Genomic DNA, 26,640 nt, shown 5'->3' with positions numbered 1-26,640 from the left:
TCTAAATTAGCCTGTGTAGTTAAAAATGCTTTCAGCTGCAAGTAACAAAATACTCAATATTAATCTAATTATCTCCCATAACAAGAAGTCTCCTAATAATGGTTCCAGTGTTGGTGCAGCTCAGTGATGTCATCAGGGTCCCAGGCTCTTTCTCTCCTACCTTCTCAGCATGTTAGCTTTCATCTTAGACGTCTCACCTCACGGCTACAGATGACTGCTGCTTCCAGCAGCAAATCCTCTCACTACCGTGTTCAAGGAATGGCACCAGACAGCTCTCCTTGTGCACCTTCATCTTTTTTCAGAAGCAAAATCTTTCCTAGAAACTCTCCACTCAGGGCAGAATCTCCTTATATGTTTTTCACCAGAACTGTGTTACTGGTTGCCTGTAGCTGCAAGGAGATGGGAAGGTATTTAGGAAAGTGAAGTGGGATAACACGACTAGAGGGTAAAATTGTGACCATCTGATTTATCCTCTAAGGCTAAGCACATTGCTACCTGAACACAACTGGGTGTCTGTTGTAACTGAAGAAGTAGGGGGTGGCTGTCAGGGAGACAACCATTGATGTCTGCCCCAGCCCTGAGAAGATTCTGATGCAGGCGTCCATGGACTGCACTTTAAACGAGTGGTGGTCAAACATCATCTGAGTTATATTGGAGTCATCCAAGGAGCTTCAAAAAGTGCCAGAGGCCTGGATCTCACTGATTCAGTGGGTCAGGGGTGAGGCCTGAGCATCAGGATAGTTTTTTAAAGCTCATTAGGTGATTCTGGTATGCAACTAGGATTGAGAACTCACTGGACCAATCACCCAATCTGATCACCAGTTGGCAGCCCATGGAGATAATATTAGGATAATAATAGAATTTGCCACATGAGAGAGGTGTTAAAAATAAACAGGTTGGTATACATAAAGTTGAAGCTCAAGCAATCACATAAGTTTTGATCTCAGTCCACTCTCCTCTTCTGTCAGATTGGTTTTAGAGGCAGATTCTAGCTTTCTTTTTCCAATCATTATTATTATTATTATTATTGCTGAGGAAGATTTGCCTTGAGCTAACATCTGTGCCAATCTTCTTCCATTTTGTATGTGGGTCACTGCCACAGCATGGCTGCCGATGAGTGGTGTAGGTCTGTGCCTGGGAACCAAACCAAGGCTGCTAAGCAGAGTGCGGTGAACTTAACCACTAGGCTATGGGGTGGCTCCTCTTTTTTAAATCATTATTTATTTATCTATGTTTAATTTTATTGAAGAATAATTGACAAATCTAATTGTATATATTTAAAATGTACAATGTGATGATTTGATATACATATAGATTGTGGAATGAATACCAAGATCAAGATAATTAACACATTCATCACACCATATAGTTAATATAATTTTTTTGTGCGTGTGGTGAGAATGCTTAGGATCTACTCTCACTAACTTTCAAGTATTCAATACCGTATTATTAACTGTAGTCACCATGCTCTAAACTAGATCCTCAGAACTTACTCTTTTTATAACAGAAAATTTGTACCCTACACCCCATTTCCCCCTCCCCCCAGCACCTGGCAACTGCTGTTCTATTCTCTGTTTCTATGAAAGTGGCTTTTACAACTCAATAGCAAAAAAGCAAATAATCCAATTAAGAAATAGGCAAAGGACCTATTTTTCCCAAGAAGAATATAAACGGCCAACAGGTACATGAAATGTTGCTCAACATCACTAATCATCAGGGAAATACAAATCAAAATCAAAAGGGAATATCATCTCACACCTATTAGGATGGCTAGTCCCAAAAAGACAAGTGATAGCAAATGTTGGCGAGGATGTGGCAAGGATGTGCACTGTTGGTGGGATTATAAAATGGTACAGACATTATGAAAACAGTATGGCAGTTCCTCAAAAAATTAAAAATTGAACCACCATGTGATCCAGCAATCCTGCTGCTGCATGCATATCCGAAGGAATTGAAATCACTATCTCAAAGAGATATCTGCACATCCATGTTTACTGCAGCATTATTCACAGTAGCCAAGACATAGAAACAACCTAAGTGTCTGTTGACAGGTGAATGGATAAAGAAAATGGGGTGTGTGTGTGTGTGTGTGTGTATATATAAATGGAATATTATTCAGCCATAAAAAAGGAAATCCTGCCATTTGTGACAAGACAGATGACCCTGGAGGACATTATGCTAAGTGAAATAAACCAGACAGAGAGGAACAAATACTGAATGCTATCAGTTATATGTGGTATGCTAAAAAAAAATTTTTCTCCAAAGAAACAGTGTTTTCAAAACAGTGAGTAGACTTTCTGGTGTTGGCTACTGTACTAGTTCTTTATTGCTGCAGTAACAAATTACCACAAATTCAGCAGCTTAAAACACCATCAATTTATTATTTCACAGTTCTGTAGGTTAGAAGTTTGGGCAGGCTAGGCTGCCTTCCATGCTCAGGGTCTCAAGGCAAAATCAAGGAGCTGGCCGGGCTGGGCTCCTATCTGGAGGGTTGGGTAAAGAATACATTTCCAAGCTCATTGAGGTTGTTGGCAGAATTTCATCTCTTGCAGCTGTAGGACTGAGGCCCCGTTTTCTTGCTAGATGTCAGCTGCGGTTTGCTCTCTGCTCCTAGAGGCCATCCACATGCTTCTCACATGGTCCCCTTCATCTTTAAAGCAACTACAGTGTGTCAAGTTCTTCCATGCTTCAATTCTGATTTCCTTTTCTGTTCCAGTTGGAGAAGCCTCTCCATTTTTAAAGCTCTTGTGATTACACTGGCCTCATCTGGATAATACAGAATAAGCTCCTTATTTTAACGTAAACAGTGCTTCATAACAACAGAATCATGGAAGTGATATTTTATCAAATTCACAGGTTCTGGGGGGTTAGGATGGGAAATCTTTGGGGGGGAGGACTATTTTAGAAATTCCACCTACCTCAGCTGCCCATCCACTTCCCTATTTAGCACTCCTCTACCCCAATTGCTCTTACGCCTCCTTCAATCTTGTCACCAGCTGGTATTTAACAATCGCGAAGTGAAGTGTTAGTAACTGTCACGTCTTCTTTTGTAGCTCCATTAGGTATAATTTATTTCCCATATTAGGCAAAAACCAGGCAAGAATGATGCCAGATTCACATGTATGCCCTGGTCATGGGCATGGAGGAACAGCAGGCTGGCCTGACCTTGAGGGGTCAGAGGCATCAGGCAGTCAAACCTGGGAATTCTAATTAGACACAAAGCAATAAACAAGAAGAGGAGGCAGTTCATTTCAAGGGCCAGGTGTGTCACTTACAAGTAAGCATGAATGGAGTTCAAAGGTAGTTATGAATGAAGATGATTTCAGAGCCGATGGGCCTTGGCAATTTTTCCATGACCATTCCAATCACACTGCACAGGCAGCCCTCAACTTTCCTGACTCCTAAACTAAATTTGACTTTTCTCAGAAGCCCAAATTGGTTCAGTAAATTACTCTTTTAGAGGAAAGTATACCTGGTAGTTGTCCAGAATATTTCTTAGGAGTCCTCAGGCAAGTATTATTTTAGCCTGATTTTTAATCTTTAAGTTGGGAGAATTAAAAAGTATTGAAAATCTGCACAAAGAGTGGAGAGTGGGAAAGTTTGGATAATCCTGAAAAGCCAAAATGAACAAAACAAAAAAATAAAGGCCCAAAGACAGAAGTTCTCACGGCCACATTTTTACTGTGATTCCCTAGTTGGACACTGTAGGTGTGGTCCAGTCCCCCCTTCAAGTGTGAGGCACTCATTCCCCAGCTGCAGGAGTTGGCAACTGATGGCTCTCAGCCAAGTTCCTCTCAGGCAATTACCCTCAGCTGAAGAGGGCTACTTGCCCAAGATCATGCTCCCTCCCTGGGCAGTCCTCATCCACGGACAGGTAAATATTCGTGTATAAAGCCCAGCAGCCTTGCAAGTAGGACAAGACTGAAGGGACATCCCAGTTCCAGAGTATCCCTGAGGCATTGGCTCAGGCCTTTGTCAGGACTGCCTTACAGTTCAACACCCACCTCTGCACAAACCTGTTCCCTCTACTTTGCCATAGGTGTGAATCCCAAGGGCACTTCCCAACCACCTTCCTGCATGCTCATCTCCGACTGGCACCAGATTCCAACAAGTCCCATCAATTGAGGCTACGTTGTTCACCAGAGGCCTCCAAAGTGAAGGTGTCTGTGTGTGAGTATATACAGGCACACACGTGGCCATTCTTGTGTTTAAGAAAGAAAGAATGGGCAAATCATCCAGTGTTTTAAAATATGACTGGAAAATAAATTTATTAAATTTTAAAATTCCACTATGAATTTCAATTTTTCTTTTTTTAAAGTCTCAATTTCATCTGCCAGAAAGAGTTCCAAAAGCTAACAATGGAAAGGTGAAAAATTCAGAGAAGCAGTAAGTATATCAAATCCCTTTCCGTCAATGATGCACTAGACTTATGATGATTTGGGCACAGTTGACACAAGGGGTAGATTGTTAGCCATAGCTAGCTATTCAGGATATGACATTCATAAACTAATGGAGCCATTTCAAAGTTGAAATGAACAACATTTAAGAATGCTTCACTATGTTTTGAAAAATAACTCAAGAAAATTCTCCCCAAATTCAACTCTTGGTTCTCCTGTAGAGTGGTCAGCAGGAATGCAGCCCGCAGAGGCAGCTACTCCTTAGGATATGGCTGGGCCCGCTGTAGAGCAGCAAGAGCCCCGACTCGCTGACCTCCAGTCCGGATCTTTAAAGTGTTAATTTGAATGGAACTGCCATGCTGATGCTAAGCTGGTATCCGAAAACCTCCCGAGAGAGAAACAGATAGTATCTAAGAATAGCACAAGGTGAAATCAGTCTGGATATTAAGACATGTGTGAGATCCATGTGTGTAAATAACTATTTCATGCCCCAAAGTAGACAATTCTAGACATTTTCTAGGTCTTCTGATAGCTTTGTTTTTTGTGGAAATTGGTATCGTTTGAAAAGAACACTTCTTAGCCCAATCTTAAAGAGTTAGGGCATAAGGTGCTCTTAAATGTGTTAGAAAATCAAGAAGGCCAGCTGTGGGCGAGAGGTGTGTGAAAGATTGTTTCCTGTGATATTCATCTTGGGTAAAAGTTTGGCTTCAAAAGATTTTTTTAAATGTAAAATATACATTTTTAGAGAGAATCATCTTAGATTAAAATATTATATTCTTTAGAGTGATAAATAACACATAAATTGCTACATTTTAAGCAAACACGGGAAGCAAGAGATGTACAGCATAATTCAATGCCTCTAAAGCATGGTTCCATATTGCCTGCATCAGAATCATCTGGAGTGATTTTAGAAATTCAGATTCCTGGGCCCCACTCCAGACCTATTCGGCCTGGGATTCTGCACTATAACTAGCACATGAGGTGATTTCTGGGCACACTAAAATGTAAGAAAAACTGGCATAGTAGGATGATTAGCTTTAGGGCTAGAGGAGTCTTAAAAGATAAATCTAGCCCAAACCCCTTGGACTGTGACCAAAGCACACAGATATGCCACAATATAAGGTTTAAATAATGATGTCACAGTCTGAGATCCTTTTAGTTGAACAAATATTTATGGATGACCTACTCTCTGCAAACCTCTGTGGGAGATGTAAAGACGAACGAGACATAATTCTTGCTGTGAATCTAAAATGTCATCTAATTTTCAACTAAATATGCAATTCAACTTTTCCCCGGTTCTTAGTTTTTATTCTTATACCTCTTCATGTAAGATTGTCTCCTGGAAGTCATTTAATATAATGCTCACAAAATCCCAACTAGTAACTTTATTTTTGCTCTCAATTTATCTCCCCACTCTAGGATCAAGACCAGGGTAGTAGATGGGTGAGGTGGTGAATAGGAATAATTCCAATCTACTCTATCAAACTGAAAGCACATCAGGTACGTGGCTTTAATGTACAAAATCAAAATTAATATAGCTGCAGTGTCTGTGCTTATTCTCTGAACTCGGTATGCCGCACTACTATTGACTTGGTGTGAGGATGTCCCAGTCCATTAACTGTTTCAGGGAGTTCTTTTATTTATTTTTTTGAGGAAGATTAGTCCTGAGCTAACTACTGCCAGTCCTCCTCTTTTTGCTGGGGAAGCCTGGCCCTGAGCTAACATCCATGCCCATCTTCCTCTACTTTCTGTATGGGACGCCTACCACAGCATGGCGTGCCAAGTGTTGCCATGTCCGCACCCGGGATCTGAAATGGCGAACCCCGGGCCACTGAGAAGTGGAATGTGTGAACTTAACCGCTGCGCCACTGGGCCAGCCCCTCAGGGAGTTCCTTGATACACATTAAGGTTCTGACTCCAACATCTGCAGTCAGAAAAGGCAGACCTGGAATCTATTCTATATTTTAAGTCTTGACTTTAAACTTTGAGAACTTGTAGACCCTTAAGAGTATGTTTAACTTGAGAAACTCCTTTAGAGACTGAGGCAGTACCTGTTCAGAAGTGCACAGGGTCCTACCCTCAGCCTTTACTATCTAGATGAAGACTTAGAGGTTTCTCCCAGAGGCGGCTTTTAATAAATTTAGGTCAGCTAAGCATGCAGTGTATAGCTTGCTTCTTCTAAGACTCAACAATGCTTAAGGACTGCAAGATAATCCCTCAGTACTTGTTCTCTGAGCTCATGGAGCCCCCACTGAAGTGTGACTGCTAAGGCATTAAAAATAAGCTTATCTTCCTTCCTAGGACCACATGGGTCTGCTCATCTTTGATTGTCTAAAATGAAGGGATTTCTTTAGGTTGAATACTAATCCGTACAATGTGAATATTATATGCATCCCAAGAACGGGAGTGGGCTCCTCTGTCATTTGGTTCTCTGAGGGCAATCTTGCTGAGCTTTCTGTTTAACAACCTCACTTCACTACAAGGCCAGTCAGAAGGTCAGTGGGTTGTTGGGTTGACAGTTACATACACACCACTGCTACTGGAGGACTTTGGGTAGCATAGATTTTATGGTACCTATAAGGTGAGACACAGATTCATTTGTCCTATTCAAAAGACTACTGAGAAGTGCGATGTTCCTGCCAAAGATTGTATTCAATCAAAAATAACAAGGCAAGAAAATGTAACTTAATACCAAAAGAAATAGAGAATAGAAGTAGACCCATGGTGGGGACGGGGCAGGTAACAGAGGTAGTAGACATGGATTCTATAATGTCTATGTTTAATATGTTTAAGGATGTAAAAAAAATAAGATTGAGAACATTGGCGGAGATTTGGAAATTACAGCAAATAACCAAATGGTAATTCTAGAATTGAAATATTTGATAAATGAAACCAAAAACTCAAAAGACGGGCTTAATAGTGGACAAACACTACCAGCAAAACTTTTCATTACAGTAGTTACTGGCTGACCTCCCTCAAACTCTAATTTCACAAAAAACTTCTTGGCCTCTAAAAAGCAACCTTGTTTGTCTTGGACAGTTCACCTGGCAGGGCTTTACCTTAGGTGAAGGGGGATCTCTTGTCTTTGAGTTTTGCTCTTAACTTCTAAGTCCTTAGCCTTCATTGCCCATTTTGTTTTGACTATTTAAAGACTGGTTGGCTCTGTTACAGATAAGTAGGAGGAGCCTTCTCTAGACACTGAGTTCCTGGGGGCAGGGACTCTATCTTTTCTTCTTTCCAACCCCAGGAACAGCAAAATATCTGGGGGAAAAACAGCCATTCATATGAAAACAAGAATTGGACCTGAAGAGTAGAAGGAAAGTGAGGGAAGAGTTAATGAGAAAGGCTTTGAATAAACAAACCCTAGGCAATGACCCGAACTACTCAGCCCTGGGAAGTTGCTTCTGTCTCAAGGCAGTTTCTTCTGCCTGCGCTTCCCCTAGCTCCTCATTGCTACTCTCAGTCTGGCCAGTCTTCCTTTACAATGACTGACAGGAGTGTGATCCTCCTCTCCTTACTGAAAGGGTATGTTAGTTCTTCTCTGTGAGAGTAGTACAAAGGGAGATTTCACTAAAGTCTTGACTCCTGGTGAGGGAGCAGACGGCTGGTCTTCTTTCACTTCTCTAACAGTGATGTTCCTCCCATCTCACATGTTTAGCAGAGAGCTCAAATATACAGCTAAATTTTATCCAATGGGAAGGAACTGTGGAGATCACAATACACAACTGAAGTATGGTTTTCTTTAGTTACCTTAACGCAAGACTAAAATACTAAAGCAGAAAAAAAGCGGTGAACCAAAGTTCTGACCTTAACCTGTGTGCAATAGACGAGGTAGAAAATGGGGTCACTGTACTTGGGTTGACTCAAGATACATCTCCCTTCCCATCCAAACTAACTGTTCAACTAAATGAAAAGTGAGGTCCTTGAGCAACAAGTTTTGTTCCCTCTTTTGTTAATGGGGAAGAGCCAGTATTTCTGAGAGAGCTCTGAAATGTCAGGAACAGTCCAGATTTAATTTAGCCACAATCATCTTTGGCCCTAGCAGCATGATTGTTACTTGTCAGATTGTTTCTCTCATTCTTTTTCATATGAAGGAGGGTGTGGACTGGTTTAGAATTAGGGTATTAAGAGATTTGATGTCTGTATTACCACATCCCAGCATCCCAGGTGTGATTTTGACTTATATGAAAGCTAACAAAAGAAATCAAATGTTTGCTGACCTTGTGTGTACAGAATAGCTTGGGTTTAATCTTGGGAAGAAATACCTGTGGGAGAAGTGAAAGAGGAAGTAACCATGATAACTCCTAATTTTAACATGATATGCAATGGAGTGAGGTTAATTTTTAATTCTTACATATGAGAAGTACAATAACTATTTTAGAGAGGAAACCACTATGATCCTGTCACATAAGGTGGAGTCGAGAGAAAAATGGTGTCAGTTCAAAGGAAATCACTCCACTTTAACTTCATTTTAAAAAATTAATCTGATGCTAATAACTATGCTTGTGGGTAAAGTCACTGGTTCACATGTTCACAGCTTCTATTTCTCTTGCTTCACTTATTTCAGTTTCAGTAATAACAGGAAGTTTGGGTAATTCTACATCAAAAGTTTCAGATATAAAGAGGAAAAAAGAACTCTTTAAAAGACATCCTGACAAGCGTGTTTCAAAGAATTCTATGTAGTGATCTAGAGTTATCAAAGAGCAAATTTAGAAAATATTCTGTAAGTTTAGGTTTTGTAAAGACTACTGAATTAGTAAGAGGCCAAATAAATTTCTACTGCTTTATAGCAAAAATTCTGTTTTAAAGCACTAATTTACATTATTATAAGGTAATCGATTGGCCCTAAATGAGGTCATTTGTAATCTTAAATTAAAAATTTATGAGCACCCAGCAGTTTTTCATCCCTTTCCACCCTCTAAGTCAGTATATATTACACAGAAGATGGGATCTTGACATGTTTTGAGATTTCAGAGAGGTTAAATTTCACCACCCAGTTCTACTTCACTTATTCTGAGTCACTCTACCTCTGAAACCAGTTTTCCATATGTTATATTTGTTTGAGGATTTAGTAGCCTAAGAGGGTCTAAGGACAAGAAAACATGGAATGAAGGTCTGACCTGGTAAAGATTATGAGACTTACAGATGGAAATAACACCAATTATCATGATTACTTAAGGACCTCAGACCGCTGATCGCACGTCTAATTTAGGATCACTAAAAAAATACAGGTGATTCACATACTTCTCTGACTTTTTTCTGCTTCCACTTCCAAAATTTTGATATTTTAACGACGAAGACTGATTTTAAAAATAGCTAATTTTAAAAAGGAACATGACATAAATGAAGTTACACGGTAACATTCCGTTAAGTTTCAAGGCTGGTTCGTATTACAGCAAGGTGATCATGGCTGAAACTGGATCCTAAAATCTCTCTGAAATCCTTAATCAGTGAGACAAAACAGGAACAGGATTGGGCCTGGTGCAGCCTCACCTGGGTTTCACTGTTGCTGCTCCACATACGATTTATTTAAGAACAAACAATACAGACTCTGTGAAATATACTGGATGTCAGATTATTGGGCAATTTTCTCACTGGGGCCACAAATCCAGACCACACTCCTCTGGTAAAGATGAGATTTCCTCTGAAGAGAGTAAATGTTTTCACTGTTAGTTTCCTGGGGGAGAGGTCAGTTCTCCAGCAGGAAGTGAGGACTGAGAGCTTTAGAGTGGGGAGAAGAGAGATCATCTTCATTTTTCTTAGGGTAGATGTCAATTTGGCTCAGAGTCTAAAGTTGTGGTGGTTATCTGGAATGCTTCTGGTGGGGGTGGTTCAGCTACCTCTGGTGCCTCGGAAAGAGGTAGCAAATAAAAGCCAGCTTAGTGACGGGCAAGAGGATCCCACTGGGTCTGGGCAGCTCTCATATTCTCTGGACTTTTTTTCTTCTGTTATTCTGAAACATTCAGGAATGTCTACTTTCTGCTGTGCTGTGGTAATAAGGGAGAGGACAAGTCCCTTCCCCAGGGCCAAACACGATGAGAGAAGGAAGTCACAGCAAAAGATGGCAGTGCCCAGTGGAGCAGTTCTGTCCGAGGAGGCAACAGCAAACCAGAAGAGAATCCTCTGCCTCCCTGTTTCAAATACAGTAAAAAAATGCTTGTGATTTGATTCCTAAGAGCTCTCTCTGCCACAATGAATGCCATTTAAAACCTCATGCACTACTTTTGCCAGACAAGATGACATCAACTTAAAGTTAAAATAAGGCAAATTCTTACTAGTTTTTAAGTACTTAAAAACACACCCATATTTTTGTTTAGGTTCTAGAAGGAAACATTTCCACAAGGAAGAGAAAATTCTAGGATTGTGCTGGCATGTATTCTCTGAGTCCTATCTCGTCCTTCTTTTAGTTAATTCTAGGAAACTTTCTTCAGCTGGTGAGAAGGAACTGAAATTCACAAGAGATATGTAATTTTAAAAAAAAGTCTTCAAAACACATCTGCTGGTAAAAAATGGGGCAATAAAAAGTCTTAAGAAACTAAAGGATTGCTGCTAATGAGAAGAAAAGAAAGGAAAAAAGAAAAGATATAGGATAGAGAAGAAAAGAACAGGGGAAGGTTCAAAGAGCAGAAATTCAAAGGCAAAAAGTAAAGGTAGATCCAACCAGGCAAACAGGTTTGCAAAAATTACTTTTTATAACAATAAAGCATTTCAATGACCAATTATCCTAAGCACATAGTTCCTTCACCTCATTGAATAAAATTACTTATAAATATGCAATCAGCATGAAAAAGACATAGTTTTAATAAAAGAGAAATCCAACTATTAAAAATCCAACTATTTCTATTCCTCTCTCCTTTCTCTCTCTCTCTCACACACACACACCATTAAACAGTAAAAATACAAGGAAGACAGCCTTGTATGGAACCAAAGGAAAAGGTGAATCGTTAATTCTCTTTCAAACTACTTTCTGGATTTTACTACCATTTCTCTATAATCTAACAACAAAATTAATGGAAAATGAAATTCAATCTAAATGCTACCTGGAGTATGATTCTAGTGTTACAGGAGTACAAAGAGGAAAGATAATGCAGTTTGGAGTGAGTTCTATGAAAAAAGATTCGAAACTGACAAAACTTGATTAGTTGTTAAGACTAAGATATTGCACTCAAATTAGTTCTATGATGACACATCATCTAGCAGCTCTACAAATGAAGAAGTACTGTTAATCTTTCACTAGGCATTCATTAGAAAACCCAAACAGCTCACGTGCTGGAACTGAATCTCATATAAAGAGACAATGAGTACTTCCTTATTGAGAAGTAATCAGCTGTATTCAACTGCCCTATACAGAGGCAATATATAAAAGAAAAAAGAGTATAAATGCCGAGACAAATTTTTAGTCCTGGAAAAAAGAAATATCAATAACAAAATACAAGAGACACTAGCACAAACAGTTGGTGGTTCTTTTGGCAGAAGAACTGATGCAACACAGATGGTTTCAAGAACTACAGTAGTTAAAGGTCTAGGCAGCAATACTAAATTCATTAATTAGTAACAAATCAAACTCATGGCAAAACAAAGTTTACTTCCATGTTTTACTATTACTGACAGATTTATCTGGAGAATGTCAAAGTTGCTGAAATCAACTTTAGTTGTTAAATGTTCATTTAGCAATAAACACTAACGGAATTTCTATTTGGACAATGTATATTGTCAACATTATTAGAGCTGATGTAAAAACAGGTTTGAGGCAGAGCTTTTCCCTTTAGCAAGAAGATAATTTCAGCAACAATCTTGTATCCTTTCTAGAATTATTCCTTTGAAAAACTTAAAATATGTAGTAAATGTGTGTGTATTTATGTAAATAAATCTCTTCTCTAATAACTTATCAATTAGCAGTACAATTAAATACAACTAATTGGCAAACACGGGGCTATGTGCATATGCTAAATCATACAAGTCTGCCCCCAAAGCAATATGAAGTGGTTTTTATCTCCTCAGCTTTTCTAAAGCTGCTTAATCCAAATGACGGTGTATAAATATGTGTATACACACACATATGGATATACACACTAATAAGGAACACACTGGATAGTAGGTTACTGAAAATTGAGGCAGACAGGCTAGACTCAGGGGCCTTATGAACATTTGTAGTCACTTGCTTCGGAAGAGGTATGTCAATTTTTATTTATATCCTAATATCAATAGACCTGAGCTCTGGGTGAAATATGCTTAAAAACTCCAAGTTTTTGGCTTCTAGATTGCATTTCAGTGGCCTTCACATATGTCCAAGCATGATTAAGCAAAGGTGGAAACACATTGCTTTTTTTTCCACATAGGAGGAGTGAAGAACTTCACAGAAATAACTTTTGAAGTTTATAAAATGTCTGTCATTCAGGTCTCAGCTCAATTATTACCTCCTCAGAGGACTTCTTTGATACCCCATCCAGAAAATCACTCTATCATATCACTCTTTTATTTTCCTAACACCACTCTCTGAAATATCTTGTTCAACTATCTATTAACTTATTTTTTGTCTACCTGTAGAATGAAGGCTCTATGAGAACAGGAATCCTGTATGTCTTGCTCACCACTCTATTTCTAGTAGCTGCATGCAGGGCAAAATTATTTGAATAAAAATTAGTTGAATAAATGAATTTCTCAGTGTACATGATAAATCAAAATATATACTAAAAATTAGAAAAGGTATCTCTTTCTCTCCCTCTCTATACACATACCTACAACACACACACACACACACACACACACACAGGGCCTACAGAGTTGGTGTTTCTAATTTTTTTAAGGTAGATTATTCAAAATTAGAGGTGGGATATTTTATTGCTTTAAAGAAAAATAATATACACTGTAGTAAAAACTACTTAAGCCTATTCAAACTAAAGAACTTTGATTGGAAAACAATTTAAAATATTTTTGGTAAAAAAACCCCAAAACTATCCATAAGAGACAATGTTTCTCTGGCAACTTTTACATCAGTTAAAAATAATCAGATAAAACAGCTTTAAACATGGTAATTTATTTTATGCGGTTGCTTAAATCCATTGTTTAAAAATGTTCAAAGGCACTTGAAAAAACATTTAAAAATACATTTTTCTGACTTATTGGTGATCACTTAAAATAAGCAAGTCACCAGACATTTTTAAACCATTTATGATACTATTATCTTACATAATTTTAAAATTCCAAAACACAAACATTCACTGTGTAATATAACACACTGCTTAGCAGTAAGATTAGTTTCCCTCTAATAATATACTTTATATGGATTATTAATTTGCAGGGCCCTGCAAAGTTATTTAAACTTAACTGATATAAACTGAAAACTAGAGAGGTAAAGGAGTTGAAATAGAGTACTATTTAACTCTAAACTAGTTTTGGAGTGTTTTCTCTAAAGAGAATTTGTAAAATTTCTTATTCTAAGCTGTATTAAATTTCTATTTCAACTCAATATATAAACATAAGTCATTTAAAAAAAATCAATAGAAGTTACATTTAGCATAAAATAAACCACAGGTTGTCCCCCAGATTTCTTAAGTATGTTTCTGTCAGGCCTATTATAAAGAAGTAGAGAAATGAGGCAACTGAGCTTTTTGTTTGTTTTTGAGAAAAGGGAAGGGAGGGAAGTGGTGGAATCCAAATAACTTTATTTAATAATAGTCTACCTAGCATTAGTTTAAAATTGTAGATGTTTAAGCAGGGCAAGTATCCTGAGAGCCAGCAGGCATTATTATTGGACAGATTTTTACTGCCAATCTCATAGAGAAACCTAAAGTTAATAGGTATAACATTATCACTAAGTGATACAAATTCTAATCACTAATAACAGCCAAATTAACCCTGTAAAGGCAGCATTAAAAGTAGTTAGAAAATGGAAATTAATTATAGAGGAAATGAAGGGTAATAAATACAAAGAATACTCTAATGAACTGAAAATTGAAATGAAAAATAAAAGGATGGACTTGATCTAATCAATCAAGTGAGGGATTTTTCAAGCCTCAATCTGGTAGGAATACAGTTTAATAGGCTCAAGTAACTGAAAAATTAATACTCAAGAAACAATTATGACAATAACTATAAGCAAATTTAATGCTCAAATCTAATTTTACCATATTTCAAAAAATATAAAAAACTAGTCATTTATTTTAGAATCTTCTTACAGAAACAAAAACTCCTCTAAAATTTAAGGTATTTGAAAACAAATAAGTGTAACTCTGGAACAAAACTCTGCTTTGTATCATCTGTGACCTTCCTATTTGAAAATACCAGTGTACTGTGATCAGAAAACATAAGATAACAAAAGTCTTATGTTTTGAGACCACAATAAAATCACTTATCCAAATGATAAAGATCTTAATTTAAAAGATAAGTCATTATGATCATGAAAATTGGTTTTATGTGCTCTATCAAATACTTGGAGAATTTTTTGCTTTATTAGGACATATAAGACAATCAACTGATTCTTGAAAGTGATGAAATTTTGATAATATCAACTAGCAGAATAACATTCTGCATATTATATAATAGTATTTTGCTACCTCTACTTAAATTTTTTACTAACAATTGTGAACATTTTTGATGACACTTATTTAGGTATGCTTTTAATGAATTAGTATGTACTTACTAGTACTTAATGAACCCTTCCTGCCCCAATGTGAAACTACTAACCTTGGAGAATTACAGATTTTACTGTGGGTCCTCATGTTAGTCACTCTGAAGAAGCTAACGAATTTTGCCAAAATGAATGATGCACTGATCCTTTAAACTATCTTTAAAGTCTTTCACATTTAATGTAGTGTGATCTTGAACCACGCTGATTTAAAACATGCTTTATCTAAATCTTTGAAAGACATTTTACTTCTGGGGCAGTAATTGTCAGCGTGTTCCAAGGATCATTTGCCATCAGAATCACCTAGGTCTTAGGACAATGGTTCTCAAACTAGCATCAACAGGACTGAAGGACTTGTTTAAACATAACTGCTACCCTCCACCCCTAGAGCTTCTGATTTAGTAGGCCCGGCGGCGGGGGTTGGGAGGGCAGGAGAGGTTGCAGTTCAACAAGTTCCCAGGTGATGCTGATATTGCTGGCTGGGACTATACTTTAAGAACCACTGCCCAGGGATACCTGATAAGAACATATATTCCTGGGCTCCATGCTAGAATTAGAATTTCTGGAATTGGGATCTTGAAATCTCCATTTTAACAAGCTCCAGGCAGGAGTATAAGAACAAAATTTGTGAACCACTATGACAATTTGGCTGGTTGATTTGACTATTACTGGCCAATGTATCAGATGTCACATGTCAATAAGTAAAAACAGAAATAATGCTAAATGACTAACCTCAAGGCTTGACATGGTACAGAGGACACGCAGGACTTGAGCATAAATCCTAGCTCTGTTACTTACCAGCATTGTGACAGTAGAAAAGTTACTTTAATTCTCTAAGCCTCAGTTTTCTGATCCATAATATGGGAATAACACCCAATTTGTGAGGATTAACACTAATGTACATAGAGTCCCTAAGCACAGCATCTGGCATACAGTAGGCATCAGACAAAAACTAGCTATTATTCATTATAAGAAATGTATGAACTATTTCCTTCAACATCTGATTTGATTAAAGCAGATTTTTCATTCATTTAAAACAAATATTTACACTCTGAGGTAACAGAATAATAATAAAATCTTATACTAATTGTTACATACTCTGGGCCAGACACTGTCTTAAAAGTCATACAAATATTCACTCATTTAATCCTCAAAAAAATCCTGTGAGGTAGGTAGTATTATTGTCCCTAATTTACAGATGAGGAAATTGAGGCACAGAGAAATTAAGTAAATTGGTCAAGGTTACAAAACTAGTAAGTGATGGAGCAAGAATTTAAACCCAAGTAGTCTGACTCCAGACACCAGGATTCATCACAATGTTAATTTCCTATGAGTGAATTTTAAGGTTTTTTGGATGTTTACGATAAACCATTTATACTTATAGTATGGAAAAGTTGCATATGTGGACTGTAAATAAATTCATATCCACACCAAGGTGAAGAGTTGTTCAAAGAATAGAATGAATGCCTTGAAATTTTGGCAGATAATATCATTGTGAAAACAAAAAACAATTTAATAGATAAAAACTGGTGTGAGCTTTCACTATGTAGACAGCGTAGTCCATAATTAGCCACTAAGATGAATATTCTCTCAAATACACCATCCAAAGAGGTCATGGTTTTGACATGTTTTGGCACAATAAATATAAACTATTTAGCTAAGCAGCAGAGTCAATGGCATGACAACCATGTAAAATTAGCATAACTATAAACATAAGAGAAATTTGTAACATTTAAGATAATCTTATTCAAAGTCTGTAAAATGTTTTGTTACAATACAGTCAAACAATATTGCTAAAGACAACAAAAAATTTAAAATTTTCTTTCCTTTCAGAAATTCTTTAAATAGAGGGTCACTAGTAGAACAAATCATTTATGAATGTGTTTTTGATGACAGTCTTGAATAGGTACTCTGCTCTGTTAGAATTATCCACTGGCAAGACAATCATCCCCAAATACTACATCAGCATCAAAATTCAGGCTCTTTATAAATTATTTCAATATCTTTTAATATCTGACATATTGAGTTTGTTTAAGCACTCTGCATTTTCTAATATTTTTAATTAACTCTGATCAAAATCTTGTATTCAAATTATTTTGCCAGTTTAACTAATAGCCACCTCAGATCCTAAAAATGAATTTCAAAGCTCTGCTTCAAACAAGTTATGAAAGGCACAAATTCTCATCTCTCAACAGGATGAGAATAAAAGAAACTATAATTATGTAGTTGGAAAGAGTTTTAAACAATTAAAAATGTCACTTAGTAATTCCTGAGAGTGGCACTGATACAAGAAAAGCATCCCCAAATAGCATTAAATTTACTATTTATTATGGGAAAATTGGGGAACAAAATATTTAAAAATGCATGTTTACAGAACGCTATTAATGCTTTGAGTAAATAAATACTAATAGTTGAGAATGGTATTCAAGAATGGTTAAACATATTTAGAAAAGAGACAACAGGGACTCAGTACAAGATTAATTACTAATTAGAACAAGTATATAATACAGTCAAGGCCCAGGATAATTTCAAAATGTGGTTTTATTAATGCACTTTAGGACAAGTGCCATTCTTATTCTATCTTCTTCTGGAAGAAATGCTGCCAATTACGAATAGCCACAGCTAAATTTTCATTAGACAAAAACCGCATGTGTGTGTTGGGGGGAGATATCATACTGGAAATATAAACTCATGTCTTGAGTTTATGAACAACACTGAGCAACAGTATTTACTCTAAAATTTTCTTTAAGGCAGATCTGTTTAGCATCATGTGTGTGTTACTAACACGGTGCAGTGTAGTTTCAGCAAATTTAACTGTTTTAGGTTGTCAGCGAAAATAATACATGTGGTCAGGAACAGGCAACAAATCTCTTTTCTAGTCCTTCTGCCTGGCCACCATTTTAAAAACACAAATTTTTCACATATATATTACTGTATCAAAACACATTTTAACAGACTTCACAGCTCACTTAAAGCTTCAGTTTACAGTCATTCATATGAAAGATTTCTAATATGGAATGTTCACTTGGAAAGAATTCCTCACTGAGATTCCAGTGTTCTGTATCAGAAATGCAGAAGTTCTTCAGTGCAGTGCTAGACATTTTACCTCTGTTCATTTATGTTTTTCTTTCAAGGCTTTCCAACTTCACTTTTGGATCTTCACTTTTGTATTTTTGACTTATTTCCTTTAGTACATTTTTAGGTAAGGCAGGTTGATATCTGTATAAATAACCATATGGACGAAGATGATAAACGAGGTATTCTAACTCATACATAGTTGTAGGATCAACATAGTGAAAAGAAACTGCAAGATCAGAACAGCAACCAGGACCCTAAAAAAGTAGTGGAAATACGCATTATTAATAAACAGCACATTGTCAACATACAATATTCACATACTGATAAAGGAAATACCAATTTTAAGAGAATCCAAGCATTAAAGCTGGCAAGGTAAAGCAGAGGCATTTACTTTTTAGACCTGTGGAAGAAATCAAGAGTTTCTGGAGTTCCAAATGATTTAAAACCAAGCATGAATTTGCTAAAGTATTTTTAACTGAGATAATATTCTCTTATACTCTATAGTCTTTTAACAGAAAAAATCTTGAGACTTCTTCAAATGAAAGGGGCAGTTATACAAAGGATAAAGCTCTATTTCTTCAAGTTTTGCTTTATTTTCATAATTTTCTCACTATAAATTTTTGCTTGGCTCAGCCTCAGAAAGAAACCTTTGGATTATTCAGTGACTACAAACCCTTGCCCATTATGTGCCTGCAACACAATACTTCATCTACACATCAACCCAAACAGTATTATTTAAGAGAAGTGCTGAGTCCTGGGCTTGAATCTAAATTTTGCCTACTAGTGTATGACCTTGGACAGGTTACTTAATCTCTATAAGGTTCAATTTCCCCATCTGCAAAAGATGGTTACTTAAAGGAGACAATTTGTATAAAATGCCTGAGACCACGCTCTGCTTATAGTAAATGCTCAATAAATGTTAGCTATTATTGACAGAATAATGACATTCAGGTGGCCCTCAGAAAGTAGGTCAGAGTTAAACCTTTGTTCAGTTATATAATTCTCATAGATTCCTAACAGAGTTGGTATGAGAACAGGTTTAAACAAAACACAAAGAACAACAAAAACACAAGAAACTATCAGGAACGAAAAAGAAAATAAAGAAAACAGAAAAAAAAGAACTGGTCCTAGAATTAAACAGTCACAAGGTCATTTTGGGGTCAGAATTGGTATCTGGAGAATGCTGCACCCAGGTGACTCCAACAAAACTTCAGACTGTATTCTAATGTCTTTGCAAGGACCTAAGGAGAAAGATAACCATGCAAGTTCCCAGAGAAGATTAATACTGACCTATTAAATTGAACATTTAATAATTCATGTTTGGAAGTATATAGGTTACAATGCAGTAAAAATTATCAAGAAATTGTCTGTTGTAATTTCTCTGGCCTTCTCTCTGAACTTTGAAACAAACACTGGATATGTGGGATTCCTGGACAACTACAGAGGCACTGGAAAATTATCTGGTGCCTACTTTTTACACCTTTAGGGAATACAAAAATAGAAACAAATATGAAAAGTAAACAGATAAGTCAACTTGTGATTATCTAAATCAGCTTTGTCTAATAGATATACGTGAGCCACATAATACAGTTTAAAACTGTCTAGTAGCCACATTTAAAAGTAAAAAGAAATAAGTGAAATTAATTTGAAGATATTTTATTTAACTGAATAAATCCATATTATTTTTCAATATGCAATCAATAAAAAATTATTAATAATGGGGCTGGCCCCATGGCCAATAGTTAAAGTTCTGCGGGCTCTGCTTTGGCAGCCTGGGTTTGCAGGTGTGGACCTACTCCACTCATCAGCCACGCCGTGGAGGCATCCCACATACAAAGTAGAGGAAGACTGACACAGATGTTAGCTCAGGGCTAATCTTCCTCAAGGAAACAAAGGAGGAGGATTAGCAACAGACGTTAGCTCAGGGCAAATCTTCCTCACATATACAGAATTTTTTTTAAATAAATAAATAAGAATAAAAATTATTAATAATTTATTTGTGTTAAGTCCTTAAATCAGGTGTGAACTTTATACTTACAGCACATGCCAATTTGGACTAGCCATATTTCCAGTGTTCAACAGTCATGTGGTTAGTGGCTACTATACTGGCTAGTGTACATTAAACTAAAAGACTAGAACAATGGCAGTTAACTTTAAATTGCTGACCCTCTCTGGAAGCAATTTTATGCAATTGAAATATTGCAATAATATTTTTAATAAGATTTACTGCCTTAATTATGTTACACTCTATTATGCTATTGCTTTTTTTACTGGATGGCTAGGATACTATTATTATTAAGCATTATAAGCAATAAAAGATAATAAAACAGCTATAAGTGTTAGAAACAAAGTAGTTCTTTGCATATGATTATGGATACACCAAAAACTCAAGAGACTCACATGAAAAATTATCAGAAATAAAGAATCCAAGAACACAGTCAGATTTTAAAGATCCTTTTAAAAAAAACCGGCTTTCTGGGGCTGGCCTGGTGGTGTGGTGGTGAAGTACGTGTGCTCCGTTTCAACGGCCCGGGGTTTACGGGTTTGGGTCCAGGCATGACCCTACACACTGCTCATCAGGCCACACTGTGGTGGCATCCCACATACAAAATGGAGGGAGACTGACACAGATGTTAGCTTGGCGACAATCTTCCTCAAGCAAAAGAGGAAGACTGGCAACAGATGTTAGCTCAGGGCCAATCTTCCTCACCAAAACAAGCACAAAAACAAAATGAAAGAACAGTTTTCCTATATTCCAGTTAAAAAGTTTTAAGAATGAACCCAGGTAGAATAGTAACAAAAATATTAAATACCTAGGGAGATGCTTAAGAAGAAATAGAGATCTGAAGAAAATTGTAAAACTTTACTAAGGGACCTAAAAAATCCTGGGCAAAGATGTCCATTGTCCCTCAATTAATAAATTTATACACAGGATAAAGACATGAGAGTTGCCAAAACATTTTGAAAGAAAAAAAGAGAGAAAAATAAAGGAGAGTAATATACACTCTTAGATTATTAACTTAAAAATTTTGTAGCTACAAGGTTCAAAACAATATGGTGTTAAGCCAAAACCAAATAGAAGGGAACAGAACTGAAATTTCAGATACTGATCCTACTACAAGTAATGCTATAGTGTATGATAAAGGAAGTATTTTAAATCAGTAACGAAAGTAAGACTCAGTCCAAAATGGTACTGGAATAATTAGTTAAAAATCTGGAAAAACCAGGAGCTCTCTACCTTAACCATATACCAGTAAGTTTCAGATGGATTAGAGTTAATAAAACCAAAGAACTAAGAGAATAAATAATATTTGATCATGTCTGACCTATGAAAAGGCAATTTCACATGTAGAGGGATATATATATATATGATTTATATTTATGTATATATTTATATATAAATTTACATTAATAGATTTACACATCTATTTTAAATCCACTGTATTAAGACTGATTGCAAATTCTTTGGTTAGACTTTATTCTTAGGGAATAGATTCACTTCTAGTGAAGAAAGAAGGTGGTGTGAGAAGAGAACTATATGAAGAGTAAGTTCTGAACACCCAGTTGGAGAACATAATTCTTTGATCAACTAGAATATCTCACACCCTGACGCTCTAGATAAAATTTTTCTACACTATTATTTCTAGTGATTACTACAGAAAAAAAGTGTATTTATGAAATTTAGGATGGCTTGGAAAATAGTAACTCACTTAGGGAGAAGAAAATTTATTAAACGATGGGTAAGTAATAATAGAAGTTTGACTTCACATTGGGTTTACATAGAAGTTTCTGAAAGAGAAGAGGGAACATTAGAAGGTTGGGTCAATTTTGGTACTTCCAAGTCTATTTGAGAGTTTTCAATATAACTGAATAGACTTTATAGAAAGAACATAAATTTTGCCATCTATTTTAAAAACCACTAGAATTTAAATAAAAGATGCACTATAGAAGTATTTATTTTGTTCATATAAAGCATATTGTTAGCTATACCCTATTTGCAGATTTGTGGGCAGTACTCTTAAAGAGAAAGGATATTTTACTGGTTACAAAATAATGACAAATATCATGTCCCTTTGCTATTATTGTATGTGTACCTGGTATCAGATACCCTTAGTAAAATCTTATATGCATTTAGGCGTATTTGCTATATGCATTTGTAACGTTCTTGAGTTTGGATATATTTTTATATGGGAAGGGGTGCAGAATTAGGAAGGGAAGAGCTCAAGTAATCTTGGAAGGGTCACAATATACTAAAAAAAGTTTACATTAAAAAAGCATTCAATGGTACTGGCCCCGGGGCTGAGTGGTTAAGATTGTGTGCTCCACTTTGGCAGCCCAGGGTTCGCTGGTTCAGATCCTGGGCGCAGACCTACACACCGCCAGGCTGTGGTGGCATCCCACATAGAAGAATTAGAATGATCTACAACTAGGATATACAACTATGTACTGGGAGGCTTTGGGGAGGGGGGAAAAAAGGCATTCAAAGTAGTACCTCACTGAAAAAAAAGCAGAAATAGAGTATCAAAAGGCAGACTTGGGAATATGCTTGCTTTATAGTCTAGGAAACTGTTGCATCTACAATAACAATAAAATGTTAGCATAAGGTTTCAAACAGCTTAATTACATAGAGCTGAACTTGAAAATGTTTTCTTATTTAAGTGGAATTCTATTCCAACAACAGAATATTGATTCTAATATATCCTCCTAACTCCCTTTTTGGGGCATACTGCCCATTAATCGTAGAGGAGAGCTCATGATGGAAGTAACAAGAGCTTTTAGAATCAGAGTAGTCTGCAATACTGCCTACACTGCTTATCAGGATAGGCAAGTTACCTGACTTTGCTGAGCCTCAGTTTTGTCACCTATTAAATGGAGAATTACTGTAAGGATTAGTTATCGTGTTTGTGTAAGTACCAAGAACACACTAGTCGTTAACAGCAGAAGTAGTTGTGATTTGTTTCAAAGTTTCTTTTTAAAGCGGATTGCCTAAAGCTCGGGCCAGATGTTTTAGGTCCAGAGTTCTTAACCTCAGCGCTACCAATATTTTGAGCTGGATAATTCTTTGTTGTGGGGGGCCGTCCTTTGACTTGTAGAATGTTTATCATCTAGTGCGTTTCTAATGGGTTTCTACCCACTAGACGCCAGAAGCAACCTCCCAGTTGTAACAACCAAATCTGTCTCCAGACTTTGCCAAAAGTCCCTGAGGAGACAAAACTGCCCCTAGTTGAGAACCACTGTTCTAGATGATGATTTGAAAACACTGGCTTGTAAAGAAGAGAATAGCAGCACGAAGTGCCTTACTTGTATCTTAGGGTGAGAGGAAAGAAGGCATAGAGTACTAGTGACTTGCCTAAAGGTATTATTAATCAATAAAAGAACTGAGTCTAAAAGCTAGGTTTCGTGATTCCTGGTCTCCTTTAGCCATTCATTGCTGCAATGCTTAAAATAGTGAAAAGCTTGGCAACAACCTACTAAATGTATATCAGCAGGAGAATAGATAAATTATAGTTTATTCATACATTAGATTATTACAAAGCAGTCTAAATTAATGAGACAGATACATAAATTAACATCAATAAATTTTAATGTCTGAAAAAGGTAAATTGTACAAGGATACATATGGTAAAATTCCAGTTATTTAAAAACTTGAAAAATAATATATTATTTATATACTATTTATAGATACACAAACATGTAGGCAAAAATATAAAAACATGCATGGTAAATGATAAACATTAAATTCCTGATAGTGGCTAACTCTGAACAAGGAGGCAAGAGAACTGGGTTGGGGAGGGTACACAGGTCTCAATTATCTATGTCTTTTTCTTTAAAAAAAGCTGAAGCAAATGTGGCAAAGTTAATACTTGGTAAAGCTGGTTGGTAGGTATAAGATAGTATATTCTTATCAAATATTTGTCTGTACATCTGAAATATTTAATAAAATAGTGTACTTTAGATAAAATTCTCAGGATTGTCAGCTAAGGTGTAAAATGAGAGCTAAGGCTTCTTAAGTGCTTACTGTGTGATAGGCACTATACTAAACTGTAATTACAACAACTGAATGAGACAGGGAGATCAGGTTTATTTTACAAACAGGGGAACTGAGGCTCAGAAGTTGGGCAAATTCTGTCCATCCAGAGTCATTCAATTATTAAGTGAAAGAGCAGGATTTGAATGTAGATCTTTCCGAACCTCAAAGTCTTTTCATGCATTGTTCCTGAAGACTAGAAGTCTCTTTATCCAGACTTCACACGGCCTGCTCTCCATTGTCACTCAGGTTTCTGTTCAAAAGTGTCTCCTTAGAGAGGCCTTCCTTAATCAGCCAAACTAGAGTACCCTGGTCCACTCTGGGTCACCCTCCATCCCCTTACCTGGCTTCACTTTTCTTCAGGACACTTACTACTAACTAAAATCACATAATTTCTGGACTAGTCTGCCGGTTTATTGTTATGTCTCCTCACCCAGAACATAAGGTTCATGAGAACTGGAACTTGGCCATATTTATGCTATATTCTCAGTGTCTAGCATACAGTAGTATCATTATTTGTTGAACGACTATTGCTGACACTCCTATTGTCATCTACTTTGTTAAACTGCCACTCTATATAAAAATACAAAGGGAGATTCTTAGTTATTGCTACTAAAGAAACACACATTAGCCAGGTTTTTTTTAAAAAAAAGTAAACAAAAGTCAAAGTATTTATAAAGTAATAAAATTTCTGAACTTACCTCTACAGGAGGATAATAGTTATAATTCCAGTACCAAAAGGTTCTAGGTAGATAACCCTTGATTAAGTGATGTTCTGGTACAAAGGGATGAAAAGTTTCTTTTCCAGTGGTATCTCTGGAATCTCCTGCTTCTACATTTATAATTTCCATGCATCTCCCCAGTGCTAAATCTTCAATGGAGGAGCTATGTGTACATTTTTCTGTCTTAAATGCATCAACAAATCTCTTCAAGGCTTCTTTGCTCAGTACATATCCTGCTCCTCCACTCATGTAGCCCTGCTTTACATAGGGCTTAAATCTTCTCCCAAAGTAAATGGGTTCTTCAGGGCTGTACTTTGAGAGAAGCCATCTCAAATTGTCTAGTATAACATATGTATCATCATCTGCTTTCATAAACCAATCAGCATCTTCTAAATAATGATCATGAACATACTGAAAAGCTTTAATTGTTTTCCAGTATAGTTGGTCTCTGCCTTCTCTGGTTTTTAATCCTATAGTAGGGAAGTCTTTGTTTTCTTCTGAACTCATAAACAACACTTTATTACAATGCTGGGCCCATGTAGCTTTGACATGTTTGGCCTTTTTCTCTAGATTTTGAGGCCCTGTCATAACCCAGCAAAGAATTTTAACCTTTTGATAGAGGCTTTCAGCGATGTCTGTGTTCTCATCTATTAAAGAAAAATTTTTTAAAGTTATATTCACATAGATGTAAAATCCAAATAAATCATATTGAAAAGACATTTTCTTAAACAATTTCAAAGACTCCCCCCCCCACTTCTATTCACCTCGCTATAATTAGTGATTTAGCTGAAAGAAAGCAAAACTCAACCTAACATGAATTGACATTCTGATTGATTGGTTTCATGTCAATCTTGTCCAGGAGCTAACAAGAGTTGTCACTAAGACTTAAATTCTTACTATTCAAACTGTGGTTCATTTACCAAACAGCATCAGCATCACCTGGGAGCCTGTTAGAAATGGAGCATGTCAGGCCCTACTCCAAACCAACTGAATCAGAATCTGCATTTTAACAAGTTCTCCTGGTGATTCATAAGGAAACTAAGCAATGCCTTACACAGTCTCTGCTTTTCACTTCATTCTACAAAGAAAGTTTCACGTGTTTCTTAACAGAACATTGACAGGAATTTCCCACTGCTCTGAATAAACTTCTGAAGGGCAGCAAAGACATACTGCTGAAGCAAGGTGATTCATTTTGAAAGTCACAAGAGTCCACTGTTAATGAATTTTTACAAGCACGCTGAGGTGGCTTTAAAAAGGCTTTCATGACCCCAGTTCAAAGAAGAATTAATGTAGAGTTGAGACCACTTCTGATAGTAATATACTTCATTCCATAATGCAAATCCACCAGTTAGAAGCAGAATAGAAGAACAGGGAGAAGTAGTATTTCCAAGACGGTCTAGAACACTGTTTGTTTTAAAGTACTGGTTTGCAAAGAAATACGGAATTTATACTAGAATATAAAGCAACATACTGCTTTTTCATCGAGGAAGTCTTGCTATCCCCCAAAAAAGTCCACTTAACTAAGCAGTGGGCTTCATTAACTGACTTACATCCTGGTACAAGCTACTTATCTGGGTGCAGATAGGTAACAAACAATTCACACGCTGTCTGGCTAGGACATTTGGAGCACCACTGGTCTAGAGGAAGAGTCCAACTCTAAGATTCTACGTCAGTGCTTGGTGAAGGACCAAGTTTTATTTTCAATAGTTAGAGACCTAAACTTTTGTAACTATGCTAAAGATCACTTACTAGAAAAATAAAATTTAAAAAAGAAACATAAAATATGAG

At 36.6% G+C, this 26,640-nt stretch overlaps 1 protein-coding gene across 7 annotated transcripts in view; it reads right to left on the bottom strand.

The window, feature by feature from the left end:
* The window catches only part of C1GALT1 (core 1 synthase, glycoprotein-N-acetylgalactosamine 3-beta-galactosyltransferase 1), a 53,079-nt gene that overhangs the window by 6,455 nt on the left and 19,984 nt on the right, over window positions 1-26,640 (bottom strand). For 3 of the 7 annotated variants that reach the window (XM_070615690.1, XM_070615693.1, XM_070615691.1), the window contains 2 exons: window positions 24,832-25,499; window positions 13,419-18,356 (listed from right to left, as the gene is read on the bottom strand). In XM_070615690.1, the coding sequence (XP_070471791.1) occupies window positions 18,141-18,356; window positions 24,832-25,499 (884 nt within the window). In that variant the 3' untranslated portion in view covers window positions 13,419-18,140. Of the gene's footprint in view, window positions 1-2,294; window positions 10,529-13,418; window positions 18,357-21,738; window positions 21,892-24,831; window positions 25,500-26,640 lie in introns of those variants that run through there. The other 4 variants (XM_070615695.1, XM_070615697.1, XM_070615696.1 and 1 more) reach the window with 4 other exon arrangements.

This window comes from Equus przewalskii, chromosome 4 (assembly GCF_037783145.1).
Source record: "Equus przewalskii isolate Varuska chromosome 4, EquPr2, whole genome shotgun sequence".
NCBI lineage: Eukaryota > Metazoa > Chordata > Mammalia > Perissodactyla > Equidae > Equus > Equus przewalskii.
The sequence above is the reverse complement of the archived record's forward strand: the minus strand, read 5'-3'. Positions and strand labels throughout refer to the sequence as shown.